Genomic DNA, 15,302 nt, shown 5'->3' on the forward strand with positions numbered 1-15,302 from the left:
ATTTAATTATTATACTTAACTCGTTATATAATCTTTTAATAATATTAAATATAATATATTATTATCTAGAATTTAATTATTAAAAAGTAATTAGTTAAAGATAAGTATTATAATCGTTAATAAAGAATATATATTTAAATAAGCTTATACGATAATAACGAGCTATTTAATTATAATAAAAAGTTTATATACTTATTTAGCGATCTTAAAAGATCTATTACTCTCTTAATTAATATTAAAAGATTATATAATAATAATTAGAAAAATAGAGAAAGTCGCGATTTCTTGATAACGGGGTGATTATTGCGGTAGGTCTATATAAATTAACGGTTTATATAGCGATTTGGGGGTTTCATACTTAGACTTTAAAGGAGGGGTATATCGTAATGAGCTTGCGATATGATTAGCCCCCGAAGCGAGGCACGAGTGTAGGGCTGGCCATAGGTACCCCGGCTAGCCGTGAGTCTGAATTACTGAGACTAGGCCAATCCAACATCTCGGGATCTTGCATCATCGCTAGTAAGAGACCATCTCGTCTATCCATTGTGCGTCAGAGATCATGAGACTAGGTCCATTTGAGGCCTTTGTTCTCGTGTCAATATGGACTATCACCTACTACAGACGGGAGGACACTGCGGCTAGTCAAGGGGATCTCTGGCATCTCAGAGCAAATCCTATCAAATCATCACGCATCTCTAATTGAGCTTTGAGAAGGCTGATCCACGGATTGACGTTATCTGTTTATTTGGATATGGCTTTCCCACCGAAAACTTGTCTTGTGGGCGGACCAGCGCAAGGCTGCCTACGTCAGGACAGTTCCATGTACTAGCCGAAGCCCCATATACTGAGCTCCATTCCTATTTTCTCATTTCGAACAATCACCCATAATACAGGAGTCTAGTCTTCCCCCGACTCAAGTCATTCTTTCAACCTTCATCGCAAACTTTCACGACTTCAACATCTGTAGTCATGTCGGACTTCACCGCATCCGTCGTGGAGACCAAGAATGGATTCCATGTCGACGGTTATGAGAAGATATCTTACGACTTCACTTTTCTTGATGGCGTTTTCAACCCCGAGAACCCTCAGCTGGCTGAATGCTACAAGCGCTGGGGTCGAGTGTTGGCTGTCACGGACCTAAATGTGTACAACGTGTATGGTGAACAAATTGAAAGATACTTCGAGCATTACGGCCTCGAGCTCAAGTTGCACAAGACGAAGATTGGGGAGAAGGCGAAGACTATTCCCACTTTTTTGAGTATCGTAGACTCAATGACAGAGTTCGGCATCTATCGTAAGGTACTCGCAATACTTTTCGTTTCACCAAACTTCACTTCTTTGAAGACAATCATATTCATTGACCTAACTAGGAACCCGTCCTGGTCGTTGGAGGAGGTCTCGTGACTGATGTTGCTGGGTAAAAGCTGCCATTGCCAGAGATTATATCAAGGCACTCTCCCATCATTCTCCTAATGGTTGCCCTCGGTGGAGAACCAGTGCTAACATTGTGGTTCGCCCGCAGATTCGCTTGTGCCGCGTACCGCAGGAACACCAATTTCATCCGAGTTCCGACCACTGTCATTGGTCTGATAGACGCGTCAGTGTCAATCAAGGTTGCAGTCAATTATGGCAACTACAAGAACCGCCTTGGTGCTTATCATGCACCTGTGCACACCTTCCTCGACTTCACCTTCCTACGCACCCTACCCACTGCTCAGATCAGAAATGGCTTTGCAGAATTGATAAAGATCTCTACGTGCTCGCACCTGGATACCTTTGACCTCCTGGACAAGTACTGCGAGCAGCTTATCGATACGGGATTTGGTCGCACCGATGGCGCGCCAGAAGAAGTTCGCGTAGCGGCGGACAAGATCAACAAGGAGGGCATATATGAGATGCTGAAGCTTGAGACCCCAAACCTTCACGAGATCGGGTTGGATCGAGTCATCGCATATGGTCACACGTGAGTGGGAAAGCGGCACTTGGAAACTCTGACAGAGCTGATCAGAGTGCAGGTGGTCGCCTATGCATGAACTGGTCCCAGAAACGCCCCTTCGCCATGGGCATGCAATCTCCATTGACATGGCGTACTCTGCGACCCTCGCCAACAGCCGCAAGTTAATCTCCGATGCTGAACATCGCCGCATTCTCAACCTCTTTTCTCGTGCGGGCCTCTCGATGGATCACCCCCAATTTGACGAAGAAATTCTCGACAAGGGGACTGCAGCCATTCTCAAGACAAGAGACGGCAAGCTTCGTGCAGCAGTGCCCAATCCCATCGGATCTTGCACCTTCTTAAATGATGTCGACGCGGAGGAGCTCAACGCTGCTCTGAGAAGACACAAGGAGCTGATGAGGGAGTACCCACGCAACGGCGAGGGCCTGGAGGCTTTCGTCGACGCTAGTGATACCGGCTACACTGAAAACAACAAGTCAGAAGTCAAAGCTGTAGAGGCTGCGGCCGCGAAAGCAGGTAGTCTGAATGGCAATGGTGCCATACACGGAGGTATCGTACGCAATGGGCACATGAATGGCACCAACGGCGTTAAAGAAAAGCTTGCGAATGGCAGTGGGGCTGTGGATGGTCTGACTAACGGCATCAATGGGTATACCAATGGGTCCAAAGCATAGTCAGCATTTGCGGCAAGGGAAATAGAGACCTTGGGGAGCTTAAAAGTAGTGATATTTTTTGGTAAGGCATGGATGAGGCAGCGTTGGGCTATTTAGATCAAGTAATTTTTCGTCGATAGAGGTATTCAATGACGCCAACCAAAATCAGTCTCCTTTCACTGCATCTACTGCATTCATTGCATCCACGTTCTTCGCTAAGCCCAATGGACCTCGTGCAAGATTTACTGCGGAAATGCTTCCGATTGCTCTCATGACGTATCTCAGTCGCGGATAGCTTCATTTTGCAAAGGAATCGCCAAATCAAGTCTCAGCTTGCCATGAATCTTTCTGATATTGACCATTATCTCGGAAGACTTCCTCACACGGGTACATGTTCCCATCTAAAAAGCTATCGACCCCTAGCATGACCGCATTTCGCTTTCCACAATGCTCGACGCCCGCTCACCCTATCGTTTTCATTTCGCCCAGAACGCCTCCCTCATCGCCCTTTCACTCCTGCTCCTCCCGTTCTCTACACTCCTCCTCTTCGCCAGTGTTGTCGCCCGACCTTTCCTTAGCAACGAAGATGCTGCAAGGAAGCGCATCCGGCGCAGCGCCAGTGGCGGGAACTCCAGTTTCCGCCCTAAGACAATCATCGTCACAGGCGTTGGCATGACAAAGGGCTTGTTCCTAGCAAGAGCATTCTACAAAGCGGGCCACAATGTCATTGGCGCGGACTTCGAGCCCAACGGGATACCAGTTTGTGGGAGGTTCAGTAAGGCGGTACGGACGTTCTACAGCTTGCCTAAACCAAATGAGAAATCCGGGGCGGCGTACTACATTGATGCTCTGCTGCACATTGTGAAGAAGGAGAAGGTGGACCTCTGGGTCAGCTGTTCAGGTGTTGCATCAGCGGTAGAAGATGGGCAGGCGAAAGAGGTGCTGGAGAGGAGGAGTGACGTGCGGTGCATACAGTTCGACGTCTTGACCACGCAGATGCTCCATGAGAAAGATACCTTCATCGCCCAAACCCAGCGGATTGGCCTCCCTACCCCAGAGACGCACAACGTGACCAGCAGAGCCGCTGTGCATAGAGTGCTACATGAGAGCCCGAAGACGAAGAAGCAATATATCATGAAAAGCGTGGGCATGGATGATGCATCGAGGGGCGATATGACGGTGCTGCCGAAGAGGACCGTCAGTGAGACATACAACCACGTCTCAGCGATACCTATCTCTGGAAAGAAGCCGTGGGTGCTACAACAGTTTATCAAGGGGAGAGAATACTGCACCCATGCTCTGATTGTCAATAACGAGGTCAAAGCTTTCGTCACCTGCCCTTCCTCGGAGCTTCTCATGCACTACCAAGCATTGCCTTCCAACTCGGCACTCAATCGTGCCATGCTACGCTTTACAGAGGAGTTTGTGCAGAGAAGCGGAAGCAACATGACAGGACATCTATCTTTCGACGTCCTAGTCGAGGAGGTGGTGTCAGAGAAGGGCGCGCAGATGGCACTCTTGCCCATCGAATGCAACCCGCGAGCTCACACCGCCGTGGTCCTTTTCCACGGTCAAGAGAAGGCCATGTCGGAGGCGTATCTCACCGCTTTGACGCCACAAACCAACGGCACGAGCGAGCGGCCACTCACGAATGGCTCCCCTGACGCACAGCCCGATACCTACGCACCCGTCACGCCAACGAAAATCCGGCCAAACATCAACGGCTACACCCGCTCACGACCCGAGTCCTCCGCACCCGTCACGCCCGCCAACCCGGCGCGGTACTACTGGCTCGGCCACGATCTCGTCACCCTCCTTCTCCTCCCCCTCCTCTCCCTCCTCTCCGGCCACATCACCGTATCTGCGTACCTGCAAGGCTGCAGGACGTTTCTGGAGCATGTGCTGCTGTGGAGAGACGGCACGTTTGAGCTCTGGGATCCCCTGCCGGCGTGGTGGCTGTATCATGGTTACTGGCCCGGGCAGTTCTTGGCGGCGCTGGTGGAGCGGAGGAAGTGGAGTCGGGTTAATGTGTCTACTTGTAAGATTTTTGGCTGTTGAGGTTTGCGGGCGGATGGGATGGGATGGGGAAAAGCGATTGTGTGTTTGTTTTAGTCATAGAAGTATGGAGTATGATTGATTGATTGATCGATGCTTTTACAAAAGTTACTCTAGATGGGGGATGGTGAGGTGTCCTGTTGTATCGAATGTGTAGATATTGATCTGGATGGAAATTATTGCTGTACTTCCCGTTCAATGTTCATAGGTGTTGGACTTCAGTCTAAGCCTGGAATTTGCTGCAATGGTGCAATATAAATTCATCGCTGTACTTCGTATTCAATGTCCACACGTGTTGGAAAACTTCAGTCTTTGAGTGGCACTTGCCGCAATGATGCAATTATAGATTAGAAACGCTATTGACTATGCACGACCAGTGACGATCCAGCGCCTTCCCCGCCGTGGGTATACCTTCTCTTTCCCATCAAACCCGTCTATAAGAGCACGATTTCTAACCCATTCCAAACTCGACCGTCCAAGAAGACATTAAATCGACCGGGTCGACGTCGCGGAACGTCGAAATAATGTACAAAAAGGAAAAACGATCGCTCGCAAGTTTCAAGACATGGCGAACTTACTCCTCGCCCTCAGACTGGCGCCTTTGTAGTAGAGGGTGAACATGCCGAAGATGCCCACGATGCTCAGCCCCGCCAGCAGCGAGACGCCCCTGTCGACGCCGAGGTTGACGAAGAGCGGGCGCGCGAACAGGATGCTGCCGCACGCCAGGGCGGAGCGGAAGAGGTCGTTGGCGGCGAAGAGGGAGGCGGCGTACTGCGGGTACGAGAGCGGCACGTAGACGAAGACGCACTGGAAGATGATGAAGCTGGAGCCGCCGTAGACGACGATGCCGATGACGCTGGCGATCCAGGGCAGGTCGGGCCGCGCGGTCCAGGCGAAGATGAAGAGGCCCGCGGGCGGGAGGAAGGAGGCGACGAGGGCGGGCACGAGGCGGTGTTCCTGCGCGCGGAGCCCGTGCGCGAGGATGTCGGGCACGAGGTAGAAGTACAGGTAGGCGATGTAGGCGAGGGCGCCGAGCGCGCAGGCGACGAGGATGCAGGAGAAGAGGACGCCGACGGTGCCGAGGGTGAAGTGGTAGAAGGGCGGGTAGACGAGGGGGAAGACTTCGAAGAAGGAGTAGTAGATTCCGTACACGAGGGCTGTGTAGAGGTTGACGAAGGCCATGGCCGGGTCTTTGATGGTGATTTCCAAGGGCTTGATCAAGGCGGATATGATCACTTTCGACGGCTTGATGTTCCTTTGGTCGATCTCTGATTGCGAGCGCAGTCGGCTGTCGCCCGTTAGTGCGCGGAGGCGTTTGGCGCGGCGGAGGAGGATATTCGGGGTGGAGGTCTCGGGGACGAGAAGGAACATGAGGACAAAGACGGGGCCGGCGACCCAGAGGATTTCCCAGAGCGACCAGCGCCAGCCTTTTGCCATGACTGCAAAGCCGGATAAGAGTGGTCCGAGAGAGGGACCGCAGTAGGCAGCGGAGACCCAGAGGGTGAGGGCATAGGGGAGCTTGATGAGGGAGTACATGTCTTGCATCGTGGCGCCGCCGTTGGCGAGGCAAGGGCTACCGAAGAACCCTTGAAGGAAACGGAGTACGAGGAGGCCAGCGAAGTTTTGGACTAGAGCCGTTGGGATGGAGAGGATGACAAAGATGAACATTGTGACGGCGTAGACTGGACTTCGACCGACGACTGGGATTTCGCTGAGGGGCGCAAAAATCAGTGGTCCTAGGCCGTAAGCGAGCACGTAGAGGGAGAGAGGAAGTGAAGCGTCGGTTGGAGAGACGCCGAATTCTTTGATGACACCGGCTTCGCCGGAGGTGTAGATGGCGGAGCCGGTGTAGACGGCGAATGTGTAGGCGCAGATGAGCATGGCGACAAAGCCGCGCTTGCCATTGGACCAATTCTGGGGGTTTGCTGCATCGTCTGTCGTGTACCAGTCGACTAGGATATTGCCGTCGGATGTTGTTTGAGGGGCTATGGCCAGTGACTTTGTGCGCTCAACTTGCAGCTCTGCTTCAATCTCTAGCCGTTCTTCGGTGTAAGGTTTCGTACCTTCTCTGGTCCTGATGTGGGTTAATGCAGTCGGTGCCTCGATATCACCGGACCTGATGCTGCGGGTTGTGACACGATGTTGGAGCTCTGGGAAGTCTTCCACTCCTTTGGCACTCTTTTCGCCTTGCTCTGAATCCGACCGTGATGAGGCAATATTCTTTGAATCGGCTGCGTTGAGTATGGTTTTGTAGGATTCTGGGAGTTGGAAGCCAGGAATTTCTTCCGGGTATTTGAGGACCTTGTTCTTGGTGAGGAAGCGAAGGAGCTGCCCAATGGGCGCCTCGCGAATTAAATCAGACATGCCACAATAACTCTGTGGCTATGGTTTAGAAAGGAAAGGTAGGAAAGTGGAAAGTGCTGGCAAAGGGTTGTTGATATACAAGGAGATATCAGACAGTTCCGATCACTGAGGTCAGATTAAGAGTAGAGTACAGAATAAGAGAGACGCCGAAGGATTGAAGTGAAGAACAACAGGAGCTGGAAGACGACAAGGACTCTTAAATAGGAAAGGCAATCGGTCTGGCTGAGATTAGTATTCATTTTTAGTATATTCAGCTGCCCGGTTGCTTGATAATAATGAAGAGTAGTAGTAAGCAACAATTGCGACTTTGCGTTGGAGATTCTTGTTGATTGAATAGTACAGCACTACAGTAATACTCTATCCATGCGCAAAAGCCGACTCGTAACTTTAAAGCCGATGATGGCATGAACGTTGCTCCAACTTTACTGTAGAAATCAGAATGCTGATTTCCAAGCAACGGTCGGGATGCAAAGCGGTGAGATGATGTCCCGATTACCAGTATGAGTCAAAGCCGTCAGCGGCATTTCGCCAGACTTTGCTTCATATTGGCACACTCGGATATTTGCGGATTTCGTTAAAACTGATAATTCCGTAAAGCAAGAAGTGTCGAGAAAGAGCACACTCCGTAAGCAGACTGTGGTTCTCTTTCTTCTTGACGTTGTACTTTACTGTTAGCATTGGCCTTGACTTTAGGCGTCTTGGCGTCTTGGCGTCATCATTGGCATCTGAACGAGGGAGAATCTGTCCATTCACCAGTAGTACTCGTGCGGCCGACCTTTTAATCACGCACCAATCAGATAGACCAGTCTTATGACTAATCATTCCACCAATCAGAAGGCCTAGATTCTATATTTTCTTGGCATTATCTCCCGCCGTAGATCGTTAATTATTTTTGAAGTTATACCCATAGTAGTCATGTCTGGTAGAAATCAAGGGCGTCGGCGAGGTGCGCGCGATATATATATGGGTCTACGGGCTTGTATCGTCACTATGAGAGTTTTTTATCAAGAGAAATACGAGGATATAGAGCGAAAAATAGGTGTCAAGGCCAGTACTGCTCGTAAAATCTTTACAAGTATCAAGAATCGAGCTGGGAACGACAATTTTCACGAAATGATGGCTGTGCTTGAGGTCCGCGCAGGTGCGGAGAGTGTGCCAAGAAAAGGCCAAATCCAATCTATTCTATTGGTTGAAATGATGATTGGAAAGCTTGCTTTCTCCCTGGCTCGAGAATAAAATCACTTCTGTGCCAAGCCTCGCTGTGAGACTGTTCTGGGAAACTCTTACCTTATTAGAAAGTAACTAAGAATTTAGTAAGTCTTAGCTAACAATATCAAATTCTTCTCTAATTTTCTCTATTTCTCTCTATCTCTATCTCTAATATATCTTAATTAATTCTTAACTTTGACCTCGTATTCTCTACAGCTCGACGTATTATAAATCAACATTAAAAGAATTATCAAAAATAAAATACCGAGCGCGCTTTCTTATAGTTATACTCTTAAAATTAATTATAATCTTAGAGAAAAGCTTAAAGTCGATAATAACGTTAATTATCTTTATACGATTAATATATATAAAAGAATAAGATAGAGCTAAGCTAGAAAATCTTAAATTTATATATATAGTTAATTATAAATTCGAAGTTATTATATCTTTTAATTAGACTATCTAAGTTAGCTCGCTAGCCCTTTTAAGTCTTCTTATTAAAAATTTATATATAGAAATCTTATACTTTAAAATAACTAGCTCTCTACGAATATTATTTCTTTATAATTTCTGTCACGGAAAACGTGCCTTATCGCTAAACCGCTGCGCCAAAGCGCCAAAAGAGCGTGGACCCTTACCTGAACGGCAAGAATCCTCTAAAGCACACTAAATCCGTAACAATTGCACACTTCGAAAAATAACGTATATCTCTATACGCTGGCTTACACGCATATCGTATTTAGAAACCCCCGGATATGACCCCGTAAGCCACTTGAAGGCCTAGTGCAACTACTATAGGGAAGACACGAGGAAAGGCATAAGGATTTTAAGTCTCTACCAAATCCTCACCGAACCCCAATGCTAAGTAATCTATTCAGACTGTCTAGGTTACACCCGGAATCGAACCGGTATTACTATTATTTATTACGGGAAAGCGTGTCTTATCGCTAAACCGCTACGCCAAAGCGCTAAAAGAGCGTAAACCCTTATCTAAACGACAAGAATTCTCTAAAGCATACTAAATCCGTAATAATTTCGTAAATTATAGAGTTTAATATACGCTTTCTAACGATATAAAAATTATAAAATTTAATCTACTATTAGTAAATTAAGTTAATATTTAAATATTATAGTTATATTAAACGCGTTTAAGATTAGATAATAATTCTTTTATCTATTTATATAATTATATTTCTTCTATAATTCTATTAATTTATTAATTATAAATATATTTACTCTCGATATCTCTTATCTAAATATTACTAAATATCTAAGATATATATTTCTTTTATCTATTTTTTAAATCTCTTATTAACGCTCTTAGATTATCTCTTAACGAATTTATTACTACTAGTAATTAAGGCCGTAAACGAGTTTAATAACTATTTACTATTACTTATAAACGCGTTAAAAGGCTTTTAAAAAGAGTCTAAATAAATATATTCTTTTCTATATACTTCTTTTAAGTTAGTAATAATATCTTTTAATCTAGCGATACTATCTCTTAAGACGCGTCTTTTTTAATTTATTCTTTATTACTCTATTTTAAAGTCTCTTAACGCGTATTATATTTCGAATATTATTAAAAAGAAGCTTCTAAACGAAAGAAAGACGATATAAAAAACTCTCTATTATAAGACTTATTAATAGACTTCTTTAATAACGATTTCGATAGTCTATATTCTTTTAGTCTATCTTTTAACTCTTATTTAACCTTTAATAAAACTTATTAGCTATATCGCGCGTTATCTATATATTATAGAGTTTATATAATATAATTTAAATTCTATAAATTAGATTTATAATAACTATAATATAATATTATAAAAAGATAAGATTATTAAATAGTACTATAATAGCGAAAAGACTAAAGTTAATATATTTAAAATAGATATCGATTAAGAAGTAGATAATATAGAATAGAGCTATAAAGACGTTAAAACGAGTATAAATAATTTAATTAATTTTAATAAGTATATTATTAATTAAATTCTTTATTCTTTAACGCTAAAGATCTTAAATTTTATTAATAATTATAAAGAATTTCGCTATTATAGCGTTTAATATAATAATATAATCTCTATAGTCTTATAATAAATTACTATTAATTATTTAATCGCTTTATATATATATAAAATCTAGAAAGTAATTACTACTTATATATCTATTTTAACGCCTTTAAAGAGCGAAAAATCGATCTTTAATTAAATCTATATTATAAATAGTATTTAAGATTAATTTATAATACGATATAACTTTCTTTTAATCGCGTTTCTTATATTAACTTTATTAGATATAGCTATTATAACTATATTAATTAGATACTCTATCGTAAAATAGCTATAATCTTTAAAAGTATTAATTTCTATATTAATACTCTTAAATCGATATCTAAAAGACTAAAGATTAATTTAAATATAAAAGACTATAAGCTATTTTATAAAAATTTATAATATTATAATCTATATATCTATAATCGTTTTATTTTAAATAAGATTACTATCGTCTAAAAGAGTAATATCGATAATTTACTAGATATATTTAAGACTAGAGATATATTAATAGAGATCTAAAATAATAAGAAATTTAATATTCTATATTAATATTTAGTCTATATATCTTTACGCTATTCTATTATCTTTCTATTTAATAAATAATTATAATATAATAATATATTTTATATAGATAATATATTAAATAAAAGTTTTTTTATCTAGCGAAGTAGAAATAATAAAGCTATTTTACGAGTTAGAGAAACTATTAATTAAGATAACTCTATATAAATAATACTTATCTTATATTATAGATTTATATTATTTATTTCTTCTATTCTACTTATTATTAACTTTTTATAGATATATAATATAGAGTTATTCTAGTAAGTTTAATCGTCTTTTTTATTATAATAGATTATTATAGTATTTTATTTATAATATCTATATAGCTATTAAAAGTAATAAACTTTATTAATTAAAGATAAATTAGAAGATTATTTAAGCTAATATCTATTAAGTAATCGTCGATATTTATATTAATAAAGTTATTATAAATAATTAAGCTAATAAATAATATATTATTCTCTCTTTCTTCTATTAAAAAGACTTATAATTTATAAAATAACTCTATTAGAATACTATTATTTTATTTACTAAGTTTAATTAATTAGATCTTTTTATAACTTTTATCTATAATCTAAAATAAATTGAGATTATCGAAAATCTTTTACTTAGCGAATAGATTATTAATCGATTTAATTTAATTACTAGAGTATTTAGATTAAAGCTAAAGATCTTTATAAATAATATTTTAAAGAAAAAGATATTAGATATATTCTTATTCTTTTTATCTTCTATTATAATATAATAACTCTCTCTCTTTTTATTTAATAAGATAATCTCTTAAATAATATATTAATTAAATAATTAATATAGATTATAATCTCTAAAAGTGCTTTTAATATAATATAATTTATTATATATTATAATTTCTATTAATTAGTTCTATATACTATTTAAAAAATTTCTTTATCTCTATAAGAGTAAAGTATAGTTAATTAAAATATTAATTAATTTTAACTCTAACTAACTTTATAAGTAATAGATCGAGTTTTCGTCTATATCTATATTATAAAATTTTAAAAATAAGACTTATTATATATTTATATTCTTATTATATTATATTCTAAAGATCGATTCTTTAGCGTCGCTAAGATAGATATTACTATTAATATTAAGATTTCTAATTAAAATTTATTTTTTAATCTCTATACGATTATTATTAGATATATACTTTATAAGAATTATAGTTAGTATATTACTAGTAAAATAGATATTATTTTATCTTATTAGAACTTAGATAAAAATATATATAATAAGTAATTTTCGAAGAACTTTAATAACTATATTATCTTTAAATTAGATTTTAAATACTCTATATATTATTAATATAGATTTATTAAGATATTAGATAATAAATCTAAATAAAATTATTAGATAATATTTTATAGTCTTTATTAATTAATTAAGTATAACGCTTATATTAATATAAAGATTTATATTAATATTAAAATTTATAAATATATTTTTAAATATATTTATAAGAATAGCGATTAAGTTAATTTTTAAATAGAGTATAAGAGTAATATAGATTAAAATAATATAGATCTAAATTAGATAAATAAGATTTAAGAGTATTAAGATATATAATAAATAAGCTTTACGAAAGTCTATTAAAGAATTTTTAGCTTTAAATTATATAATTATAATTCTTCTATTAAACGATTATTTATTTATCTTTCGAATTAATATAATATAATATTTAATAATAATAATAATTTAAATTAGATAATTAATATAGTATATAAATATTAGATTAAGCTAATAATTTTTTTTAATTAAATTAATAGCGTTAATAGCGAAGATAAATAAAAGATTTCTTCTATATCGATCTATTAAAGTAATATATCTAGAAAAAAAATAAGTAAGATATATTTAAATAAAGTTTATATTAGAGGCGTAGGGATATTATTATAAGAATATATTATATTAATTTAAACGCTAAAAAGCTCTTTTATCTACGATATCTTCTTCTAAATATATTAAACTCTATATTCTTCGAAGACTTATATATAATAAATAATAATATTTTATTTTTTTTATAATATCTATATAGTAAGAGACTTATTTTATAATAACGTTAAATAAGATTAAATATTAAATAAAATAGCGATTTAATAGAAAGAATATATCTTATAAGATCTTTTTATAATAATTCTATTATAATATAAACTTAGTAATTCTCTAAATTTATAAAATAATTATAAATTAAGATATATAGATAATTTCTTCTTTATTAAATAGAAATACTTTAAGTATAATATAAATAGCTTATCGCGCTAATAATAATATTAAAATATTATAACTTTTTTTAATATAATATTTCTTTTTTTATATATTAAAACTTTTCGCGCTAGATATATTTTTTTTTAATAATTTCTTTAATAAGTTAAAGTATTTTAAGCTATAGAATAAGAAGATTATTATATTAACGATAGTTTTAAAATATTATAATATTTTTTAATATAATATTCTTTTTTTAATTACTAAAACTTTTCGCGCTAGATATATTTTTTCTTTTTTTACTTATAAATAATTTAATTCTTCTTTTATACTTTATATATTTTTTTTTATTTAAATTATTTAATAATCTTATTTATATTCTTTAGACTTAATACTATACTCTTTTTTTATTAAATAATATATAATATAAATAAGTCGTTATTAAAGACTTCTATCTTTATTTAATTTAAATTCGCTTAAAAAAAATATTAGCTCTATAAAGAATATTAATCTTATTATTAATTTTAATTTACTTATAATCTAATAAGACTATAAATAATATTATATTAATAATTAAAATTAACTTCTACGCGAAGAATATAGCTATTAAATTAATATCTAAAAGTAAATATAAATAAATTTTAATAACGATTAAATCGCTATAGTCGACGCTATTTAAAATATAATCTCTTATTTTAATAATTAACTCTTCTTTCTCGATAGCTATAGAGATATTAATAAGATTATATTTTAGAATATTATATTATAAAGAGTACGATATAACTTTAAGATAGTTATTACTATAGTTTTATCTAGTATTATCTTTATTCTTCTTTAAAATAACGTTATTACTTATTCTCGCTTTAAGATCTCTCTTAATATTATTATTTAATTTAATTATAATATATTAATAGAGTTTAATTTAACTTAATTATTAAAGATAATCGAGTTTATTTTCTAAGATAAGATCTTTATATAAAACTATTACGATATCGAGATTATCGATTATATACTTTAAGATATTTAAAAAAATCTTACTTCTTTTAATAATATAGTTATATATTTCTATAATAACTTTTATTAAATCTTTTTAATTATTAAGAATATTAAGTTAGATTATATCGCTTAAGCTATATTAAGAGCGTTTTATCTTTAAAATTATATTTAAATTTTTAGATTTATAGAAAATATAAGGCTTTAAAACTCGAATTTAATTAATTAAGGTTAAATTAATATAAAGAAATTTATTTAAAAGCTATTAGATATAGATAATAATATTTTAATAAACTTCGAAAAATAAGAAGCTATTAATTAATCTATTAGATAGTTATTAGATAACTCTATTACTTAGCTAATTAATACTATTTATAATAACTTTAATCTATATCGAATAGCTAATTTCTATATATTTAAGATAATTCTTTATATTCTTAATAAGAATATTATCTAATTTAATAATTAAGTTTTTAATAAGTTTTTTAAAGCTAAAATCGTTTATAATAGTAGTATTACGAGCGTACCCTTGATATACCACTCAGCCCTATGATCTAGCGAGCCTTAATAGAAGGCATTCCCTACTATATTATATCTCCTTTCTATATATATAGTTCGATAGCCTTATTATTCTTAATCTATCTTATCTATACTAGTATCGCACCTATGCTGGTCTTAATAAGTAGAGATTAAGTCGTTAATAAGAAAGATAGCTTTCTTCTATCTACTAAAATAATAAATATCTTTAAATTAATCTCGCTTTTACTTTATTATTTAAAGTTAAAATAGAATTATATAATAATATTATTAAGAAATTTAAAGTAGTATATAGATTTATATAATAGAATATATCTATAAATTAAGTATATTAGATTTAAAATACTCGATTATTATATTCTTAGAGGCGAATATAATAATAAATAATATTATATATTATATATTCCTCTAACTTTATCTAATTTAAACGATCTATATACTTTTTTTCGATATATTTAATTTCTAATCTAATTAGTCTTTAATATAATAATTAATAAGTTTTAAAATTAGTTATTATAGTAAATTAATCTATATTTATATCTCGAGATCTTTATTTATAGTTAATTATATATAACTCTAAGCTAAGTTATTAGTAAGATTAATCTATTAATTATAGCTCTAGATAATCTATTAAAAAGATAATCTACTCGATTAATAAGATATATTAAAAATAAGATTATTAAGTAGATACTTCTT

General features: G+C 35.8%; 3 protein-coding genes across 3 annotated transcripts; 2 read left to right on the top strand and 1 right to left on the bottom strand.

Moving 5' to 3' along the window:
• Positions 1-969: 969 nt before the first annotated feature.
• HO133_000576 (uncharacterized protein) lies at positions 970-2,631 on the top strand (the record flags this gene model as incomplete). The annotated part of the gene is made up of 4 exons (XM_037291515.1): positions 970-1,299; positions 1,371-1,417; positions 1,523-1,963; positions 2,016-2,631. The coding sequence occupies 4 exons, from the start codon at positions 970-972 to the stop codon at positions 2,629-2,631; spliced, it is 1,434 nt and encodes a 477-aa protein (XP_037152950.1).
• A 426-nt stretch (positions 2,632-3,057) lies between these two features.
• On the top strand, positions 3,058-4,668 carry HO133_000577 (uncharacterized protein; the record flags this gene model as incomplete). The annotated part of the gene is made up of 1 exon (XM_037291516.1): positions 3,058-4,668. One exon carries the CDS (start codon positions 3,058-3,060, stop codon positions 4,666-4,668), a length of 1,611 nt encoding a protein of 536 aa, XP_037152951.1.
• A 555-nt stretch (positions 4,669-5,223) lies between these two features.
• On the bottom strand, positions 5,224-7,029 carry HO133_000578 (uncharacterized protein; the record flags this gene model as incomplete). The annotated part of the gene is made up of 1 exon (XM_037291517.1): positions 5,224-7,029. One exon carries the CDS (start codon positions 7,027-7,029, stop codon positions 5,224-5,226), a length of 1,806 nt encoding a protein of 601 aa, XP_037152952.1.
• Positions 7,030-15,302: the final 8,273 nt, after the last annotated feature.

The sequence above is a fragment of the Letharia lupina genome (assembly GCF_014066315.1).
Source record: "Letharia lupina isolate WasteWater1 chromosome Unknown contig_10, whole genome shotgun sequence".
In the NCBI taxonomy this organism is placed as follows: domain Eukaryota; kingdom Fungi; phylum Ascomycota; class Lecanoromycetes; order Lecanorales; family Parmeliaceae; genus Letharia; species Letharia lupina.